Source organism: Tursiops truncatus, chromosome 4, assembly GCF_011762595.2.
Source record: "Tursiops truncatus isolate mTurTru1 chromosome 4, mTurTru1.mat.Y, whole genome shotgun sequence".
Classification (NCBI taxonomy): Eukaryota; Metazoa; Chordata; class Mammalia; order Artiodactyla; family Delphinidae; genus Tursiops; species Tursiops truncatus.
The window spans coordinates 45,658,991-45,679,755 of record NC_047037.1 but is presented as its reverse complement, the minus strand read 5'-3'; the positions used below and the strand labels follow the sequence as shown (position 1 = coordinate 45,679,755).

At 36.0% G+C, this 20,765-nt stretch overlaps 1 protein-coding gene across 2 annotated transcripts in view; it reads left to right on the top strand.

Annotated features, from left to right (window-relative positions):
* Nucleotides 1-20,765, top strand: part of PDCD10 (programmed cell death 10) — a 39,524-nt gene that overhangs the window by 1,973 nt on the left and 16,786 nt on the right. For both annotated transcript variants that reach the window (XM_004313925.3, XM_073803882.1), the window contains one exon: nucleotides 14,395-14,605. In XM_004313925.3, coding sequence (XP_004313973.1) covers nucleotides 14,510-14,605 — 96 coding nt within the window. In that variant the 5' untranslated portion in view covers nucleotides 14,395-14,509. The remainder of the gene's footprint in view (nucleotides 1-14,394; nucleotides 14,606-20,765) is intronic.

Here is a 20,765-nt window from a genome sequence, read left to right as displayed (position 1 = left end):
ATAGAATTTTAGGAGTATGTTCATTGACATTAAGATCTCTTCCTGGTAAGTTTATAGCTAAAAATCGGGTATCTACTGATAGCAGGTAATCAGTCATGGTTTACTGTTGTATAAGTTGACCATTTAAATAGGCAGTATTTTGAATGTACTCTGAAATTATTAAAATTATCCACAATGTGTTTAACTTTTGAATGCAAAAACACTTTATAGGATCAGAAATACTCTTACATTCCTTTTTGATTGAAACTCAGATGGTCTGGAAATTAATATGACTTTTAAAATGAAAGAGAGGTATGATGCTATAGAATGAAGTAAAATAAAAAATAATTAGTACCATAAGTAAGTAATGCAGTAGACAAGGAAGGAAGACTGACTGAACAAATGGAAAATTATGTGGAGGTAACTGTCTCAGTGCTGTGTTAGAAGGGTGCGGTAGTTTAAATAGACCATAAACTGAATATGAGTCAGTTATGGTAAAGCAAGAATGTGAAAGTATTTTCTATATGGCCATGTAGGCATTTGCTTTTTGTTGGAGGAAGTGAGAAATGAGTTCTTATTTTTGACATGCAGTGAGGAGGTTGTGGAATGACTTTTGAACCAAAAGCCAGGAAAACTTGGAAATTAGTAAAATTAATATAATGCACTTGTCTAGTGAGTGTTAATTTTTGTCCTTGGTTCGATTCTACACCAACTGCTCTTCATCTCTGAGCTTCATTATAGTACTGATATTTCACCAATGGCGAATGGTGAGTAACGGAATGGCGGGATAATGTTTCTATTGTATTTATCATCTTTCAGTCACATGCTGGAGTACTGTGGTCATTTTGGAGCTCTGCACACTGAATAACTTAGGGCTCACAGAATGATGTGTACGCTTATATTTTTATAGTAGTTTGCAATTCACCAGTGTCCACATTTATTGTCATTTTGGGTTTTGCAGGAGCCTTGTGTGAACTTTTGGACCTCATCTCTTATAGGGCTTAGGTTGTGTCCCATATACATGATTTTTTTTTCTTTAAGGATGTAAGATCTGTAAGAACAGGACTGTTGTGTTATCATTGTGTTTCCCAGTAGGTAAAATAATTGAGTACCTGTTTACAAAGAGAATAAAGAAGTTCAGATTGGTTAAGTGCAAGATCACGGAGCTAGTAACTGGTGGGACCAAGGCATAATCCAGGTCTTCTGACTATAGATATTTAATATTGTGGAATAAAGACTCAGTTCCCTTAGATTATTTATTTTACATGAGAAAAAGACTTAAAATGATTTAAATATTCAAATACTGTTACCCTCTTACTCAGTTTAATGCTCACAGTTTCTCTTGTCTCCTATCTAACTCTCCATCCTTAACCCCAGCCTTTCTCATTTACCGTGCTTTTCAATTACTACCTACAAAAGCTCTTCCCTGACCTTTGTACGCGTTACATCCTCTTGCCTGGGCTGCTTCCGCTCCCCTTCCCAAGTCTGGCCCACTCCTAGTTAATTTTCAAGTCTCAGTTTAAATGTTATTTCTCAGGGGAACCTTCTCTGACCATTGACCCCTCCTTCCCCAAACTACAGTAAGTTCCCACTATATCTTCACCGTACTCTGTAATTCTTTGTAGCATCATCACAAGAGGAACTTAATTATTTCTGTGTTTATTTGGTAAATGTCTGTCTCGCTCACTAGATTGTAAGCTACCTGAGCAGGGCCCTCATTTGTCATGTGCCTTACCTCACTACTTATACAGTAGTGTCTGACACAAAGTTAACTACTCAGTAATTATTTGCTGAATTTATGAACAAATGTAAGTGCATTCATGCACAGTGCCTCCAGCACTCTACTAGGGGCAGAAATACAGAAATTAATAAAGGAGACATGTTCCCTACCTTTGAATAAAAAGGAGTTATTTTCAGAAGTTTAATATAAATTGTAGAAAGATGTTTGTTCTTCCTTAGAGGTCTGTAAAATCAGGGTAGTTTTCTATGTGGACATGGCAAAGGAATCATTTTCTATTACAGCAAAATTTCTGTATAACAGCATTTTGGACACCTTGTCACTATCCTGCTTTTGCAAGCAACATTCATTATAACAGAATACAGATGTGGAAGAAACTAACTTTCAGTGGATTCTGTTCTTCCCTAATGGTATCTCATTCTGTCCTCAACAAAATTCATGCATTTTCCTTTTTTCTTTGTTGTTTTGTTTCATTTTTTAACCACAGTATCTTCCTTTGAGTTTTTACCTTTAGTATCACCTGCCTTAGGCAAGGTGACTGTAAAATTGAGTAGTACTTATTTCAAAGGAGCTTATAGTTTGTGCTTCTTGAAAGTTTTCATATTTGAGTGAGTCTTATGGTAATATCTTATTTGCTTTAACCTAGATACTTATGAGAGTAAAAATATTATTTTCAAAACATGCAGACTAAATTCAGGAAAAAATTGTGTCAGGTTTTGGTCCTGAAAACAAATTCTCTGATCTTTCACAGTACTGTAATAATGGCATAGAATAAATTCAACAGCTCTGTGTTGCTGTAGCTTTGCCTGCCTTCATGAATTTACCCATTTACTCTTCCGCAAGATATTGTCGAAAAGTGATTGCTGATATTTGGCTTTAAAACTTGGTAATGCTCCCAGTTTTTATTTTTAAATGTAAGTCTTTGATAAGTCCTAAATTTAATTTTTAAAAAGTAAGTCGCTATGTTGTTTGAATCTTGGATAAAAAATTGATACTGACCTAGCATACTAATATGTGAAAGATAAAACTGAAGTACTGCTTCTTATATCTTGTTGGGTTATTAAGGTTGATATGATTGGTAATGTATGCCAAGAATTTTAAGCTAATTCCATGATAAACAATTTTTTTCCATAATATAAACTGCAGAAGTGATTTAGATGTTAAATAGTGTCATCGATGGTGTGTATTATTGCATTTGAAATGTTATAGAAAGTTGCAGTCTTAGAGATTTATGTTTTAGCAATCTGCACGTGCACACACACACACACACACACACACACAATGTAAAAAGTGAAAGCATCTTTATTGTAGCAGTTAGAAATAATTTATTGGCAGAAAGGTAAACAGTATAGTTTGGTGGTCCATTTTCGTCTGTATGAAAATGAAGAATTCAGTTTTCTCATTTTAGCTATACAATTAATTGCATCTTGGATGTAATATAATATTAGTTTTATTTTTCAAGATCACCCTTACATTTTTGGTATGTATAATCTTTTTTTTTTTTTTAACCACCCAAAAAGTGAAATAAATATTCAGTCTCACTATGCAGTTGCCTAGAATCAGGTGTTGCTATTAAAAAAAAAGAAAGAAAGAAAAGAGGATTTTTTATCAGCAACCTTATGAATTATTGGGTAACAGCAGTAGAGCTTATTAAGTGGTAGTCACTACTGTTTACTTAGGCCAGTCCTTTGGAAATAAGTTTACCAGAAGTAAGTTAGATTGCATAATAATGATACTTTGGTTCATTCATTTATCAAATATTTATTGAATATATATTATGTATAAAATTGCCTTAAATCTTCTTTGTACCAACCCTATGATGTAGAGGCACTATTATCCCCAAGGTAAATGAGAAAACTAAAGTACAGGGAGGCTAAGTAACCTCCCTGAGGTCACACAACCACTTATTGCTTGGAATTAGGATTTGAATCCATGCTGGCCGAGTTAAGACACCATATTTTTAATCATGGCAGTAAAATGATGTTAGTGATTGAGCGCCATTGGAGGGCAGTTAGAGTTGCAGTTACAGAAAGGTTGTATCTTAGATGCTAAGGTCGGTGTGGCAGGCAAAAATTACTTATCTTCAAGCTTACTCTAAAAAAAACATTTAGGAAGTTACCACATTGGAAACTAACAGAGCGTCAACACATTTTTCCTCTAGCATTGGAATAGAATTACTTTTCCTTTGAGTGCTGGATCAGGTATTTAACTTGTTATTCAGAGATCATGTTGGAAAAGAAATATGTACATTATAATACATAATCACTGTGATTATGTGGAATCACAGTGTGGTGAGCTGCTCATCATGAGGGACAACTATGGCTCTCAGTCTGATTGGGGGGGCAGCAGATCCATGTCTTTATCTCTTTCATTCTGGGGCTTATATGCGTGGAATGGAATTATGATCACCTACCTATTTCAATAGTTCTCTTTTTTGTTGTTTTCTTCAAAAAAATTGTTCAGCATGTTCATTGAATTTGCATAGAAAAGTGTATATATAGTATGACACAGGTATGCTCCCTGGAGTTATGTGAAGTGGCAGCTTAACATGTATTTATTTACTGTCTCTCTTCCCTGCAAGACTGCACACCCTCAAGGGCATGGACTATATCTGGCTTTTCATCATCACATCTCTAACACTGTTGCTGATGTAGACTGACTATATAGAGTACTGAGCTAGGTACTAGAAAATAGAGAACAGAATAAAATTTCTCTACAGTGTTTATAATTTGGTGGATAATAGGGGATGGAAAGACCGTCATATGGACATTTAGCCATTCTGATATATTAAGTACTTGAACATGCATCAATTCATTTGATAATTTTGGGTCAGAGCTGATAGGAGGGGGGAAAATGATAGTTTCTCTAAATTACTTTCTGGTCCCTGGCACTGAAACATGCCTTCCTGCTTTATTCAACCATCCTGTCTTCAGGATGAACTGGAACTCCAGTGGAGTTTGGAGTTCAGGAAGGACAAAATCCTAAGATGTTACACATCTGCTGCCTTCTTAGACTTCATTAGGCTTGCTGCAACCAAAGGCATTTGGGAATGGTAAATGAATCAGACATGGCCTCCAGATTTCATTTGCTCCCTATACCAGTTCACATTGTGGCAAGGCTTTCTAATTTAATTACAAAGCATTTTGAATATGGTCTTTTATTCAGAAGTAGATACTTGTGGATGCCTTCGTCGGTAATCAAATTGGCATTTTGGCAGTATTTTCAAAACTTGAAAGATTTCTGAGGTCCTACCTTAATTTTGGTGTGCTTCCTTGAAAAATGAATTACAGTTTTGCAAGTGAAGGTCAGGTGGAATTGTACGTATGGTTTAAGCAGAGACCATTCTATCTCCCTTATTTCTTCTTGTGACTAATAGAATTTTTATTTGAGATCAGTTGGGAACTAAAGGTGAGGTTAAAGTTCATCATCATGATAGAATCTTGTCCTTATTAGCATCTGCTGGTAAACAAATGAGTCAGAGTCCATTTATCATCTGAGGCTAATAATTTTATCAACGTTTAAGTGCTTTGTGGCAGTGTTGTGGTGCAAAGAAATTTGATAAGGTAAGATAAGAAAATATACATTGCATACTGTAGAGAACCTTAAGCAGTAAGGAGTCATTAAGTAAGATAGTAGGTATATAAGATTGTAAGTGTTACAGAGCAGGTAAGCCTGACCCATGTGGTACAGTCTCCTTACATTGTACTTCCAAGCATAGAGAACATAGGGACAGTATGAGAGCTTGAGTTTAATTGAATTTCTAAGGGGTTTTAAAGGAAAGCTTTAGCATTATATTTGAGAAATTAAAACATCACAAATACTAATAAAAGGGAAAATGAAAAGATGTACCTCAATTAAATGCTAAATGACTGTTCAGTTAGGCATTATTTAATTCATGAACCACTAGATTAAGAACTTTATGGGCATAAGTGAACACATTCAAGGGAACAGATTTGTTTCCTGCCTTCCAACAAATGTTTTCATTTAAATTTTGTCCAGACCAGAATTTAACAAAAATTTAGGCATTCGAATAGGAAAAAAAATTGAGGATTGTCACAACTAAAGAGACGTGTATCCTTTTCCCTGAACCTGTTGTGCAGAAATATCTTAAAAGCCAGTTGTTGCTATTTTTGTTGTTCCCATTTCCCATCAGCTAATTCAGAGGTAGCAAGCCTTTTGATTCTATTATCTTTTGGTTTTCCTATATAGATTATCCCCCTTTATGGATTATCTTGAGAAAATCTTTGATCACATCTTGATTTCACTCTGCTACTGAGCCTACTTCTGGGCCACGGCTTTCTTTATTAAATTGCTCTATGTACATTAAGAGAATAAAAGGTAATTTTAACACAGGCTTGCATTTGATGATCACATTCTTTTAAGGATTCCTAAACTATGTAATTTGATTTGGATGATATATGTAACTTTTTTGGGTGGCCCAAGTAATTTATATATGCCTCCATTTTGGCAAGTGGGGGAGAAAAGGTTTTAAAAATATGCTATGTGGGGCTTCCCTGGTGGTGCAGTGGTTGAGAGTCCACCTGCCGATGCAGGGGACACGGGTTCGTGCCCCTGCCCGGGAAGATCCCACATGCCGCGGAGCGGCTGGGCCCGTGAGCCATGGCCGCTGAGCCTGCGCGTCCGGAGCCTGTGCTCCGCAACAGGAGAGGCCACAACAGTGAGAGGCCCGCGTACCGCAAAAAAAAAAAAAAGCTATGTAAGTGGCCTTTATGACATTGTTATATCAGTATTAGGCTATCCTTGTGTGTGCTATGCAGGGACAGGACTAGGGTAGGCAGGGAGGGTCTAGGGTACAAAATTTAAGAAGGCGCTCACTCTCTGTCAGGCAGGTGAGACCTTAATTTTGTGCTCTAGGCATCCGGTTTGCCTCACCCTAGTTCCAGTCCTGATGCCATGTCAGGTTCATAGAATCTTGGATAAAACATTAATAACTAATAATATGAATTGAATGTTTATTGTGTGTCAGACGGTGTAATGAGTACATGCATTTTGTACTCTTAATTCTGTGAGGTGAGTACCTCAATCGTTATTTCCAGTAATTTCTCATTGAGTTTAGAAAGAGATTAACAAATGATATCACCCACCTGAGCAAAATTCAAACTTAGACCTTTGTTTCAAATCTAAGCACTTACCTACTGCTCTGTACTGTCCATCTGTAGAAAAACCTAATTACTTGTCCATTTTATGATTTCTGTATTAAGAAGCTACTCCCCCAAATTTGGAAGTTCTTACACTGACATGATGCAGGTAACTTTTAAAGTGAGTGAGTCAGAGGTCTCAGCAGCAGCAAATGGAAGATCCACAAACTTGTGCTGCTGAGTACCCTAGGGCGACCTTGAATCAGAGCCACATTCCCACTGGCTTCCATCTCCAAACACTCTGCGTGGAGTCTGGGGGTCTTGGCTCTCAGCTGCAGGACCAGTGGAGGACACAAAGAGCAGGGCAGGTGAGCCTAGAAGTAGATCAGTTTGGCAGACTAAGATGTCCTGTACAATAGGTTATAGTAGCTCAATTGCATATTTGTTTAAAATATCTGTGACTAGTTTCTTAATGTGAATTTCTGGGGACTTTTATTTCTAAATTGTGAAATTTGGAGATTGGACTAGATAATATATAGTAATGTATACTAATGGTTGTTATCGCTTTAAAATTTTAGGGTCTTTTTTTTTTTTTTTTTTTGCAGTACACAGGCCTTTCACTGTTGTGGCCTCTCCCATTGCAGAGCACTGTCTCTGGACGTGCAGGCCCAGCGGCCATGGCTCACGGGCCCAGCCGCTCTGCGGCATGTGGGATCTTCCCGGATCGGGGCACGAACCCGTGTCCCCTGCATTGGCAGGTGGACTCTCAACCACTGCGCCACCAAGGAAGCCCCAATTTTAGGGTCTTAACATTTAGGTTTCTTAAATGCATGAGCATGTGACAACAGTACAGATAAATTTACTGGTGCGAAATTGAGATCTGGAACTATCTGAATTATGGAAAAAATCTGGGTCCGGATATCTTTTGCCAGTCCTTATCCTTACTATTCGGACCACTCACCTTTGTTCTTACGATGCTTTGTTCATAATGCTTGTGTAGTGATTGTCCCTAGAGCAGTGATTCTCAAATTGTGGAGAGAGGTGTTTAAGGGCTCCTGTGAGAGGAAGGGCTGGTAAACCATAGTTATTACTTAATACATGTATTGAATAAATGCACAGTTGAGTGTGTTTTATCTCACATTTAGGATTTGATAAAAGAATTTATTTGAAAAACAAAACAGTTCTGCTGTTCTAAGGTTTACAATCACTTATCTTCCCCCATTTATCTGGTTTTCAAGAGTCCTTGACTCCCCTGGCTAGATGGTTGATTGTACAGAGGACCTGACCTCTAGAAAGAGATCTTGTCATACTAGATTAAAATGTACTTAATCATAATAGCTAATATTAAATAATTACTGTGTTCCATGTACTGTTCTAAACACTTTATCTGTAATAACTTGTTTAATCTTTACAACCTTAAGAGACAGATACTATTGTTGTTCTCATTTCATAGATGAGAAAACTGTAGCACAGAGAAGTTAGATAACTTGCCCCAGGTCACAGAACTAGTAAGTAGTAGATCCAGGATTGATTCCAATCGAGTCTGGTTCTACAGTCACTATGCTTGTCACTTACCTCACTAATGACAGTGCTGTTAATGTTGACTAAGTATAGTAGGCCCTCCCTTTTTCTGGCTATAGGTTCCAAGACCCCTAGTGGATGCCAGAAACCTCAGATAGTACCATCCCCTCTATATACTGTTTTTTCCTATACATATGTGTGGTAAAGTGTAATTTATAAATTAGCAAGAGACTTTTTTTTAAGATTTTTTTGATGTGGACCATTTTTAAAGTCTTTATTGAATTTGTTACAATATTGCTTCTGTTTTATGTTTTTGGTTTTTTGACTATGAGGCATGTGGGATCTTAACTCCTCGACTAGGGATCGAACCTGCACCCCCTGCATTGGAAGGTGAAGTCTTAACCACTGGGCCACCAGGGAAGTCCCAGCAAGAGATTAACAATAACTAGTAATAAAATAGAGCAATTATAACAATGCACTGTAATAAAGTTATGTGAATATGGTCTCTCTCAAAATATCTTATTGTACTGTACTTACCCTTGTGATGATGCAAGGTGATAAAATGCCTGAGTGATAAGATGAAGCAAAGTGAATGATGTAGGCATTGTGATGTAGTGTTAGGCTACTATTGACCTTCTGATGATACGTCAGAAGGAGGAGGATCAAGCATGATGATGTCAATGGTTGCATGTTGGGAGCAGACGATATCTATGGTTGGGGGTCTCAGGCTGGAGGGTGTGAGATTATATCATGCTGCTCAGAATGGCGAGCAATTTAAAACTTATGAATTGTTTATTTCTGGAAATTTCCATTTAATATTTTTGGACCGCAGTTGACCTCAAGTAAGTGAATCTGGATTGGTGGGGGTGGGCACTGTATAATTCAAACAGCCCTATTACTGTTTTCCTTTAGGTAACATTGTGAACTTTGAAGTCTTTCTTAGAACCTTAACCCTCACTTAACCCTCTATAGAAAAATAAACAGTAAGTTTTAAATGACTGATTTATAAGTATATGTTTAGAACCAGATCTGCTTAATAGTTAAGGAACACTTGTCTGTGAAAGCTATATGGAGTTTAACAAAGAATGATAAAGTAAATGGAGTTAAATTGCTAAATTTTACATTTAGGCATTTTTCCTTCGTGGGTCATTGTGTGCTAATTTGCCAGTGTTACCTATTTTCAAAAACATCTTAATTTTCAGATGTTGTTTTAGTTAGAACCTCTATTATTTCTTAATAACTCAGGAAATGCTTGTTTGGTCAGTCATGTGTACAGAGATATTAGAGATTATATCTTTTTTATCTTGTTTTTTTTTTTTTTTAAAAAAAAACAGTTGGTGGTATCCAATTCCTGGAAATTGTGGTATAACAGAGGAGGTGCCTTTACAAATCTGACTGAGATCAGATCTTCCAGTGAAGTGATAATTCTTTGCAGAATGTATACTTTCTTTAAATAGTTACTTAAAAGTGCAAAAATACAGTGCTTAGTAACTTAGTAAATTAAAGTGATTTAATATAGAGGCTTTATGTTTTGATTTAGAAATTACTTCATCTTTCGATCTAATTATATCACTTTCAAGTATACAGCTCAGTTTTGGTCCATCTTAAAAAACTAAAGCATAGATAGGTCAAGTGACAAGATGGTTTATAATGACAGAATTTGAGCCCATGTTTTCAGATCGTTCTTACACTCCTTTCACATATCTCTGCACAAATTGTGCATTTATTATTTTGGAGAAGCCTAGAAAAAATTGATACATGTAAACAGATAGAGTGGCAAAATGTAATATATTACACCTACCATTAAGAAGAGATTGTTCCTAGAGGTCCCTAAATGCAAAATTCTATCAATACTAAGCTGACAGCAGTGCATGTTCAGGGAGGTTGAGTTACACGTTACCTTATTCAAGAAGAAAACTGTTAGAATGAAGGACCTTGAATTATAGAAAATATAATTTGCAGAGGAAGGAGAGAGATGTAGGTGTATCCTGAAGGTTCAAGCTCATTTTGGTCTAAGTAGGATCTCTTACTTACCCTGTTCCTCTGCCTGCCTTTTTCCTAGCTTCCTCCTCTAAACCTTTTGTCTCTTGTTTGGAAGTGGCTACAATATTTTGGCATGAGAAGGCCCTAAAAGGTAGGTTGTGATATCAGATGCCCACCTTTCCAGCTATGTGAATTGACCAGATTGATCTATACCCACTTTGGAATAAATTCAGTTTCTGGGTGTGATTCGTGATGCCGGATGCTTAAGAGAAAGCAAGGGGTTGTCAGTTATTTGAAACCCTGAATCAACCAACTATTGAAGAGGATCTCCTTATTGGAATTAGTGAATTTTTTTAAGATCTGATGAGATCTTTTTCTTTTTTAAAAATTTCCCACGAGATTACTTTGGAACCTTTAGGAGATACCTGTAATAAAATTTTATTATCACTGAATTTTAGAGTACCATGGCCTTTAAGATGATATAATTTTTACCCCTTTCTGTTTCTGATGAGGAAACAAGGTCAGTGATTAAGTGAAACTTCTACAAAGTCAGGACCAAAAAACCCTGTCTCAGGTACTGAGTCAAACTTAATTTTACCTATGTCTCAAGACTGGCCTTAGCAACTCTATTTTCTGACTCTAGCCACTGTTCTTTGCATGCCAGTGATTTCCAGCCGGTTCTGTTCACAAGAATCATCTAGGCTGGCTGTTAAAATACAGCTTCCTTGACCCTTTCTTGGAGATTCTGATTGAGTAGTCTTGGGGATTTGTGTTCTTAATAGGCCCTGAAGTGATTGTGATGCCTTAGGTCATCCAACATTTGGAAACTGCACCACTCTTCCACTCTTTCTCATAGGAAAAGTTTTGCTTTCTGATAAAAGTTGGGTGATTTTTTGGATATTTCTTATGTGTAAAGCAAGGTTAACCAATGTTGGAGATGCTTGCACTTTGAAAATTTTGTGAACTATTAAATTATACACCAGTTATGTCCCTAGGATCGCGTCCTGGTAGCCTTAATAAAATTGAGACATTAGAATTTATAATCTCTGTTTTATTTTCTTTGGTTTTATTTGGTTTTCATGTAAATTTCTGTTGGAATTCTGGTTTTATTTGCAGTTATCTGATGCTTATATTCTCTTAGCTTACTATAGTAGGAAGAGCTTGTGATAGCCAAAAGAAGTAAAAACTGGTAAATGTAACTGGGTCCAGACTTTGTTAATAAAATTATTTAGATTTCTGGGTCTGTTTTTGTTTTGCTAGCCTTGATATTTGAAAAGTATTAGCAAGACTGATTCAACTTATAAATTGCCCATCTCTTAACTCACTGATTTATTCGTTCAACAAACGTTTATAAAGTGTCTACTATGTACCTGCTATGCTGACTGTAATGGCTATTGGAAAAAAGAACTACGCTTGTAAACTGTAACATGAACTCATGGGTTCTGTTTACTGCTAGAATAAACAAACTTCTTTTAGCTAAATATTATGGACAGTTTGGAGAGCCAACAAAAATAAATAAAACTTCCCCTCTTTAGGGAGAAAAATTAAAGGGATTATAAGAATACAGGACCATGTAAGGGGGCTAAGTACTAGATTTCACTATAGAGAAAAACAAGACAAATAGACCTGCCTACAAATATTTTTTAAGTGTAGAATTTACTTTACTTAGGAAGCTTCTGTTTCTCCCCAAGAACTGCATACATCAATACCAAGAACTTCCCTTTGTTCACTCATTTTATTTGTGAGTAAATAGCTTTGGCTCTGTTGTGCCCAGATGGAATAAAGTGAGGCTGTTTCAGGAAATGCTGATTCTGAGCCTTAAGATACACCCAAGTATAGTTCTTTAAATGAACAGACTCCTGTGGGTTGGTTGGGTAGTGCAGGGCAGAAACTCCTAAGACTGAGTTTGGCATTGGAGTGGCTTGGAGTAATTGGCAGGTTGTCCATTAAACCATTTCAAATGAAGAAGCATGTAGAAGGAATGACAGCATATTTTAACTTGAAGTTGAATTAAAATTGGCAGAACAATTTAATATTTAAAAAGCCTTATTGGAATTGTTGATTTTTAATCTCATGTAAACACTAATGAAACTGTTTGGCCCCAGCTTGTGAACGTGTGTTCTGAAAAGGCCAGATGTAAATTGGTTCTTTGGAACATTTTCCCATAGGAACAATATTTAAAAAGGTGGTTAAGTGTGGAGTGGGCCAGCCACCTATGTAGCCCATAATGTTGCTATAATATTATCTTCTTGATGACAAATAGTAGCTGATAGTCCTGTAAAGTTAGTTTAAGAAGCAAGAAATAAATATATATATATTTATATGTATAAAAATAAATGTATATATACAGAGGGAGAGACAGTTGACTTAAATCATAAATATTTTAAGTGAAAATTTTCTGATGTGGTACAATACTGTGGTATTGTACTGATGTGGTATAAAAAAAAAAATGAAATAGCTCTTCAAGTTCTGTTGTTGGCCCTGTACTGCTATTTTTCACTTTCTTTTTTCATAGATACTGATGCTTTTTATTTACTACTTATACTGTACATCCAGTATCCATCATTTTCATTTTGACAGCACTTCAGCCCCTCTTCTTTATTCCAAGTTTATTATGAAAAGGTATTCACAGTTAATTTTTAAGTGGAAAAGCAGATTACCAAATGGCTTATTAAGAAATCAAATAGGAACAGCAGGGCCAGAATTGATATTTATCTGCTTGCTCTTGCTTATTATTCAGGTCCTGTTGATCTAGATGCACTAGATTTCTTAAGTTTTCCTTGCCTTCAACTTCTGTTCCTCCATTCTTTCCTTAATGCTGTGACCAAAGCAGTCTACTTAAGTACCAATTGTCTCATTAGGTAATGATTTTCTCTTGTCCTATAGAATAAAACTTAGGAATTGGCCTTTTCTTCCTTTTATTTATTATTTATTTGGTTCTGTGAAGTCAGGGAGCAGATTTAAGCTCAGAAACAGGAAAGACTTTCCATGTTTAGAACTACCAGAAATAAGGCTAAACTGTTTTTGTAAGTGTTGAGTTCCCCTTCGCTGGTAGGGATAAATGGAAGAATAGTAAGCAGTTCTCAAACGGGACAGGTTATTGGAAGTTTTTAAAGCTATGAGTACTGGCCTTTGTAGCTTTCAAACTGCTTAGGTGTTCCACAGTCTGGCTCAGATAATGTTTTAATGATTAAGACCACACCTTTTTCATCCCCCATTGTATCTTGCATGTAGTAAGTGCTAAACATCTATTTATTCAGTGAATGAATAACTTCTGGACATTTTCCTGGGTAGATGAGGTTCTGGGTTTTCACTTCATACTTTATTTTCTGATTTGGGAGTGTCAGATCTGTATTCAGAGCACAGGGATCAAGTCACAGGCCTCTGCATGTGTGATCTTTGGCAAGTTATTTATCATCTCAGAGTCTACATTTTCATCTGTAAAATTAGAATGACAGTTACTCTAAGGTAAGTTATTAGGACTAAATGCATGTGAAATATGTTTTATAATCTGAAAATGCTTTATAAATGGTAGAAATTATTCAAAAGTAATGGCTTTTTGTTTAACATGTATATCATTTAATATACAGGTATGTTACTACTGTTACTCTTTCACTTTATAATTAGGCTCATATTTCAGCCTAGCAAAGGAATTAAATACAGTTGCTTTCTCTTAAAAAGCAACACATTTCTTCAACTCCTCAAAGCAAAATTTCTCTCTTATATTGTTGAATTCTCAATATTTTATTTCCAAACTACCAGTGTCTGGGTTTTTCTTCTTAGTCTCTGTGTCAGATTTGGACAAAGATTCAAAAAATGCCACTGGCAAAATTAAATAATATTAAGTGAATTATTTAATTAATAAATTAGGTCAATTTTTTTCCCAAATCACATTTGGTAGAATTTAAAATTTTGCCTTAAATCTTTGATGCTTGCTATGTTTTGGTTATTTTTTAGGTGACAAAAATCAATGAACAATTAGCAAAAGAATTTTAATGAAAATGTTAAACACCTTAATTTTTTATTGTTAATTCTAGCATAGTAAATCTCTGTTCTTTCGTCCCCTTTAACCAGGTCAGCATATGTTTTGTGCCCTGTTCTTTTGTCACAAAAAAGAGAAGAAAGGCTGCAGTGAATGAAGATTCCTCTGCATTTTAGCACTGCTTTTTCTACTGTAGTTGGCTTTTGAATGAGGATGACAATGGAAGAGATGAAGAATGAAGCTGAGACCACTTCCATGGTTTCTATGCCCCTCTATGCAGTCATGTATCCTGTGTTTAATGAGGTAAGTGAGTAAACATTGCTTCATATGATCTCTGCAGTTCCTTAATGCTTGCTTCATTTATTCATTCGTTTGTTCCTTCGTATAATAAGTACTTACATAAATGGACTCCATCTGTGTGTTAGGCATTGTGCCAGGCATGAACATAAAATATCGAGGGAAAAACCCTGACATTTTGTTCCTCCTCTGGAGGTTTCACTATAGTGGGGGAGAGAGGGACATTGAACAAAAGAATACAAGTAATTATATAAATGAAAAATTGTGGTAAGTGCTAGGAAGTTTTTTTTTTTTTTTAAGTGTGTTAAATAAAATAGCGGGTAGGACCTACTTTAGGGGCCAGGCCTCACTGGTAAAAGAGACATATATGCTAACATCTGAAAGAGATAAATAGGGTTAGAGTGTTGAAGAGTTGGGGAGTAGCACATTTTAGGCAGCCAGAAGAGCAGGCACAAAAATATCCTAATGAGTTATAGTCAGTAGCAACAAACATAATTTTACTGATAAATGGAAGATACCATTCTTCGTATCTAGAGAATATATAGTTGCTTTTGTATTTGAGGAATTTTCCAGGACTTAATAATACCAATACATTTTAGGTTTTTCTTTTAAGTTTATATGCTAAGGTATGTAGAGAATTTTAGAACTGGAAGTTCCTTAGAGATAATTACTCCCCTCCTTTTAATGGTGAACTGATATCCTGATATGTGAAATTATTTTGCTTTAAAGTTTATTTCTTTACATAAAAAATTCTGGAAGTAAGTGGTCCAGGAGTAGTAGTATTATGAGTCAGTATCATCAGAAACTCAGGTTCCTATCTTCTGTTTCATCATCCTAGTGCTTGCCTTCCATTATCAAGGTCACTTCAGTGTGTAGGATGGCCGCTGCTATTTTGTCTTAAGTTGTTGTCTAGAAGGGGTAAAAAGTGGAGCAAGGGGTGGGGAGTTATTTCCAGCTGATTAAGCTTCCTTAAAGTAACCTTTTTGCAAGTCCTACATAAGACTTCCATTTACATCTCATTGGCAAGAGTTTAGATTTGTGACCACACCTAGCTGGGTGGTTAGGAAATTGAGAAGTTTACTAAAGAGGAAGCAAGGAGGAGGCATCTTTTGAAAACCTGTCCCTATTATCCTGCTACCGTGGTAGCATTGGAGGCACTCTTTTAGGGCTGGTTATATCCATCTCTGGCGGCTGTAGCCAATGCTCCAGTAATTCTGCCATTTTGTTCTAACACTTTACCCAGCCATTGCAAGACTACAGTTATTGTTGGAAGCAAGTGCTTCAGTGCTGTTCAGTGAATGTAATGCCAACTGTTAATTTGTCAAGTACTCAGCAAGGGTCTGGAGATATGGAGAAGAAAAAGTCGGCATACTTCTTCCCAAGAGTTGTAGGGAACACAGATGTTTAAGCAAATACATTATTAACTATTTAATTATTCTTGTACCAGGTATGAGGTAAGGAGAGGGTCACTGAACGGTAGGTGAGTAACCTATCTTGACATTTAGTGTTTGAACTTCTCATGTTCTTCAAGAACCATCATGACAGTTCCACCCAGAGGTGCTCCCTCTTTTCATGTCTATATAGCTAACTCTGTAGGCTATTGGATCAAGTTGTTTGAGGGCATTTTCTGTATTTATCTGGTATTTTGAGTCTTTATTTGAAGGGAGGGCAATTTACATTGCAGAACTTCAATTTGATCCTCTGGTTAATGAGGGAGGAATGAGAAAAGCTTGTTTCCTAACAATTTGAGTGACCTTTTCCTACATATGGTAAAATGATTTTATTTGAATCTTGACTTTGGAAAACTGTTATAAAAGATGTGGGATTCTGGTAAAATGAACTGTTGGGATTAATACTAGTATACCTCTTATAATTGATTCTTGTGTACAAAAAATTAATTTGAAAGAAAAAGAAATGGCTATGAAGGGACTAGTAAATCTCTTCCAGAAATCTGAGATCTGAAAACATACATGGGTTAATGGGCCCAGAATTAGAACATGTTGCCAAATGATTTATAGTTGCTTCAAGAACTAATTGTTAGAAGTGAAATTTGAAAATGAAATGTCTGGATGAGGCCGACTGAGAGATACTATGTTAAATTGTCAGGATCTAATTCTCACATTGAATTTACTGATCTAACGTCATGGTATCAAGCTTTTTTCTTTTTTAAATACTAGCATTGTTCTCTGACATTCTAGTGTATTAATGTACCATCTTAAATAAGATACCTAATCAGTTAAACAATATTTAACTATAGTTCAAACATGGATTTTTCTATAAATAGTCATGGGGAAATTAGAGTTTAGTTTGGCTCTGTTTTTCTCTGCTTTGCAGATTTAAAGATAAAATGGATGTCAAATTAATTTTACAGAAAATAGCACCACAGTAGGGGTAAAGTTTTACTCTGAAGCTAAATTGATTCACTCAGTTTTATCCACAGTGTACTGTGAGAGTTAAAAAGCTTGCATTCTCACCTTAACATTACATTCATAATAGTAACAATGGTAGCCCGGAAGTCATTTTGCAGAACAGATTTTTAGGTAGTAGGACATCCTTACACCTGGGGAAATTTTAGTACTGTTACTGCAGCTCATAGGGGAAAGTTATTTATGGCATTCTGGGACCTAGATGCTTGCTAAACTTAATGAAGCTATGCCAGCACAGCTGAGGAGTAAGCTTCTCGTTTAATCAGCTGCTGCAGAGTTCAGAGTCCAAGTATATTGCATGTGTTGTAAATGTACTGTGAAATAGGTGTCCTGGTTGCATGATGGAATAATGAGTTTATAGAAACCTCATGCCAAGTCTTAGATCAGGTTTTTATGTACTGTATTATCTTTTGTTGATTCTTTGTATATGGAGGAGGAAAGATATATGGTTCAGTTCTTCATTCCAGGAAAAGACATATCATGTATCTTCTTTTCCTATGACTTTAAAGGAACGTTCTAAGGTGAAATATAATTATAAATATAATTTTTCCTATTGAAAAAATCAAACCTCAAATTTTGAGCATAGTAAATATACACTTCTCCACAATGAAGGCATGGGTTTCACCTGCAATCCCACCATCGAGAAGCCATCATAGTTAATATTTTGCATTGCATTTGATTTACTCCTCTGCCACTTACTATGCTATATAATCTTGTCTTAGTTTCCTAATCTGCAAAATGAGGATAAACAATTTTACTTAATACTCAGAACTCTGGGAAATAAAATGAGTTGATGTTTTGTAATGCCTAGAATAATACCAGGCGTGTACTATTAGTAGTAAGTATTAGCTATTGAGTCTTCCACATAATTTTCTGACAAATTGCGATCATACCCTAGAGTTTTGCATATTTGTAGGCAGTGTTTTAGTGGAATATTTTTATACTAGTTAGATGGCTCTGGTTACCTTTTTGCCAGACAACTTGGCAATGCCAGGAACTTTTAGCACCAGTTACTGGACTTAATATCAATCTGTACAAAACAGATGATTGCATTTTGCTTCTCTGTGGACTCGTAAAATTTAACGGGTGGCCTCTTGATTCCATCTACTTCTGTTTTTCTTCTGGCTTTTCTTTTTTTTCCTTTTTTTGACCTAACTCACCTCATTATCATTTGAATCACAAGAGGTGTTATGTTGGAGTTTTTATTCTTTTTATTCTTGACTCAGTTTAACTCTTTTTAAAGAATATGATCAATAATCTTCGTGGGGGTGGGGGGGAGGGTGGGAAGAAGGGTAAGGGATATCAGCATGTGGAAAATATACCTAATTTTGAGGAAGCAAGATTTATAGACAATTTGGAACCAACTAATTAATTATTTTGACCTAAAAAACAAAACAAAACAAAAAAACTTCTGAAAGATTTTATGCAAGACTGTTTAAAACTTGAGCAACCAAAGGGTTAAGTGGATATATTTTTTATAATTATGGGTTTAAGAAACCAGCTTGATACTAGAAAATAAGGTATAGGAATGAAATGATATTTCTGGAGGGAGCAATATAATAAATGAGCTCTTTGTGGAATCAGAATTACTTACAAGCTTTTAAAATATTTTTATAAATGACCCAGAAAGTTAAATTTGACAAGTTTGCAATTAGTTAATAGTTAAGTGCTCTCAAAATCTATGAAGAGTCAGTTGCAGGAGGAGTTCACACAACTGAGAGTACGCAGAACGTGAGGTTGGGGTGAGACCTTAATGTTGGGCTCACCCAGCCTGTCATTTCCCTCCAGTTGCACTTCCCTCTCTTTAGGTGAGGGGAAATGTTATGCGCCCTTTTCTCTCACCCTGATTCTCTTTTTTTTTTTTTTAACTCTTTTTACTTGTGACGTAGAAGTTCTACATGGCAGAGACCCAGGAGTGCCTCTCCATGTCCCAGTATCCATTATCATATGCCCTCTCCTTCTTTGGACTTAAAACATGGTGTATGCACTATCAGGTACCACTGAAAAATGATTGCATTGGCTCTTTAAACATACCCTAGTCAAAGACCATTATCCCAAAAGTTGGAAAAATACTGGACCCATTAGTAAAAGTATTGGAAACAAAGTGGATATTATTTGTCTGTTCCAAACTGACATAATATCATTATGCCCCCTTGTGTTACCCTGAAGAAACACTAAGGAAGATGATTTTAAGGGACCACATTCTTCAAGGACCAGTTCAGATCTCATCTTCGTACTTCCCTTTGTACTTTAGCTGACAGTGATCCCATCAGTTTCCATGTAGCTACCTACTTAAATTAATCTTCTGGGGTTCCAGGACTATAGTCTATTTCTTTGTATCTCTCACACTGACTTATCTCACATGGTAGAAACTCAGGACTTTGTTCGTTCTTAAGTAGCTGAAGAGATTCAGTAATAGGTTAGACTCCAGTCCAGAAAGGGTGAGTACGGGGAGGCAGGATAGCATGAGTGGCTTGTGTATGGGTTTTGGAACCAGACAGATCTGGTGTGAATCCTGTCTCTGTACTTATTAGCTGTTTTATGTTGGGTAAATTTATGCAAACTGAGTTTCCTCCTGTGTAAAATGGAGATGCTGATAGCTAGTTACAGATTTATTATGAGGATTAGAGATACTCTCTATAAAAATACTCTATATAATAGTCCATAATATGTGCTTAGTAAATGGTAGCTTTTATTAGTCTATTACCAGAACTGATACTGTCATGAAAGGTACAGGTAAGATGAACATGATTTTATTATGGAATCATCTATCACATGTAAGAGACCTAAAATAGAAGCACTTTTTAATAGGGCATGTATAAACATATCTTGCTACCTGAGTATTACAGGCTGAAATTATAAATAGATTCAAGAACAATTTAGATAAATTTATGGATGAAAGATTAAGTTTCATTCAGAATATTTTTTTAATGTATGTATGTGCCTCTGTGCCTGGTACTTCCTGGGCAGTGTTGATATCATATGAGTAAAAAAGCCCGGTGGGTTTATTGCAAGATGTTGTGGGTAAATAATGTATCCCCAAATGACTCTTAGCAGAGTTCTGGTCAGGTGCTTCACAGCTCACAGATTTGATTCAGTACGTTAAGTCTGACCTTTCTGTCTTTCCTAAGGTGTGTGTATATATATATATATATATATATGTATGTAAACTTAATCTAGCAATCTAGAGATGTAGATGTCTGTCTTGACCAATTTTATAGTTCTTCACCGACTTTTGGGGCTTCTTTTACTTCCCTTGACCATTTCACATACCAGTCAGGGCAGTACAGAATGAGTTAATAATGCCAGTACTTGAAGGCACACATCTGACTCAGACCTTTGACTTGTCAGAAGAGGTCAGAGGGTGGTGTAACCCGAACAAGGAAATGGGTTCCTATCTGGGAGGAAACACTCATCCTGCTGTCGGCCCCTGCCTCCCTTGCACAACATGAACGTGAGATCAGAAGAGCTGTATTGTTATTTTACTATTCATTGGGATTTATTGTGATTAAATGAATTTGGTTCGAAGAAGAAAATTTTAATTTTGGGAAATATACCTTCATTAATTAATATACCTACCTTATGTAGTTGCTTATTTGCTGTTTTTGCCTACCTGGGTCCTCTTGTGTCTTTCCTTTGACCCACAAGGGCAATGTTAGATTTTACAAGATTTGTAGAAGCCAAGTTAAATACTAAATTAAATGGCCCATTGTTTATTTTTGGAGATAAATTATTTGGCA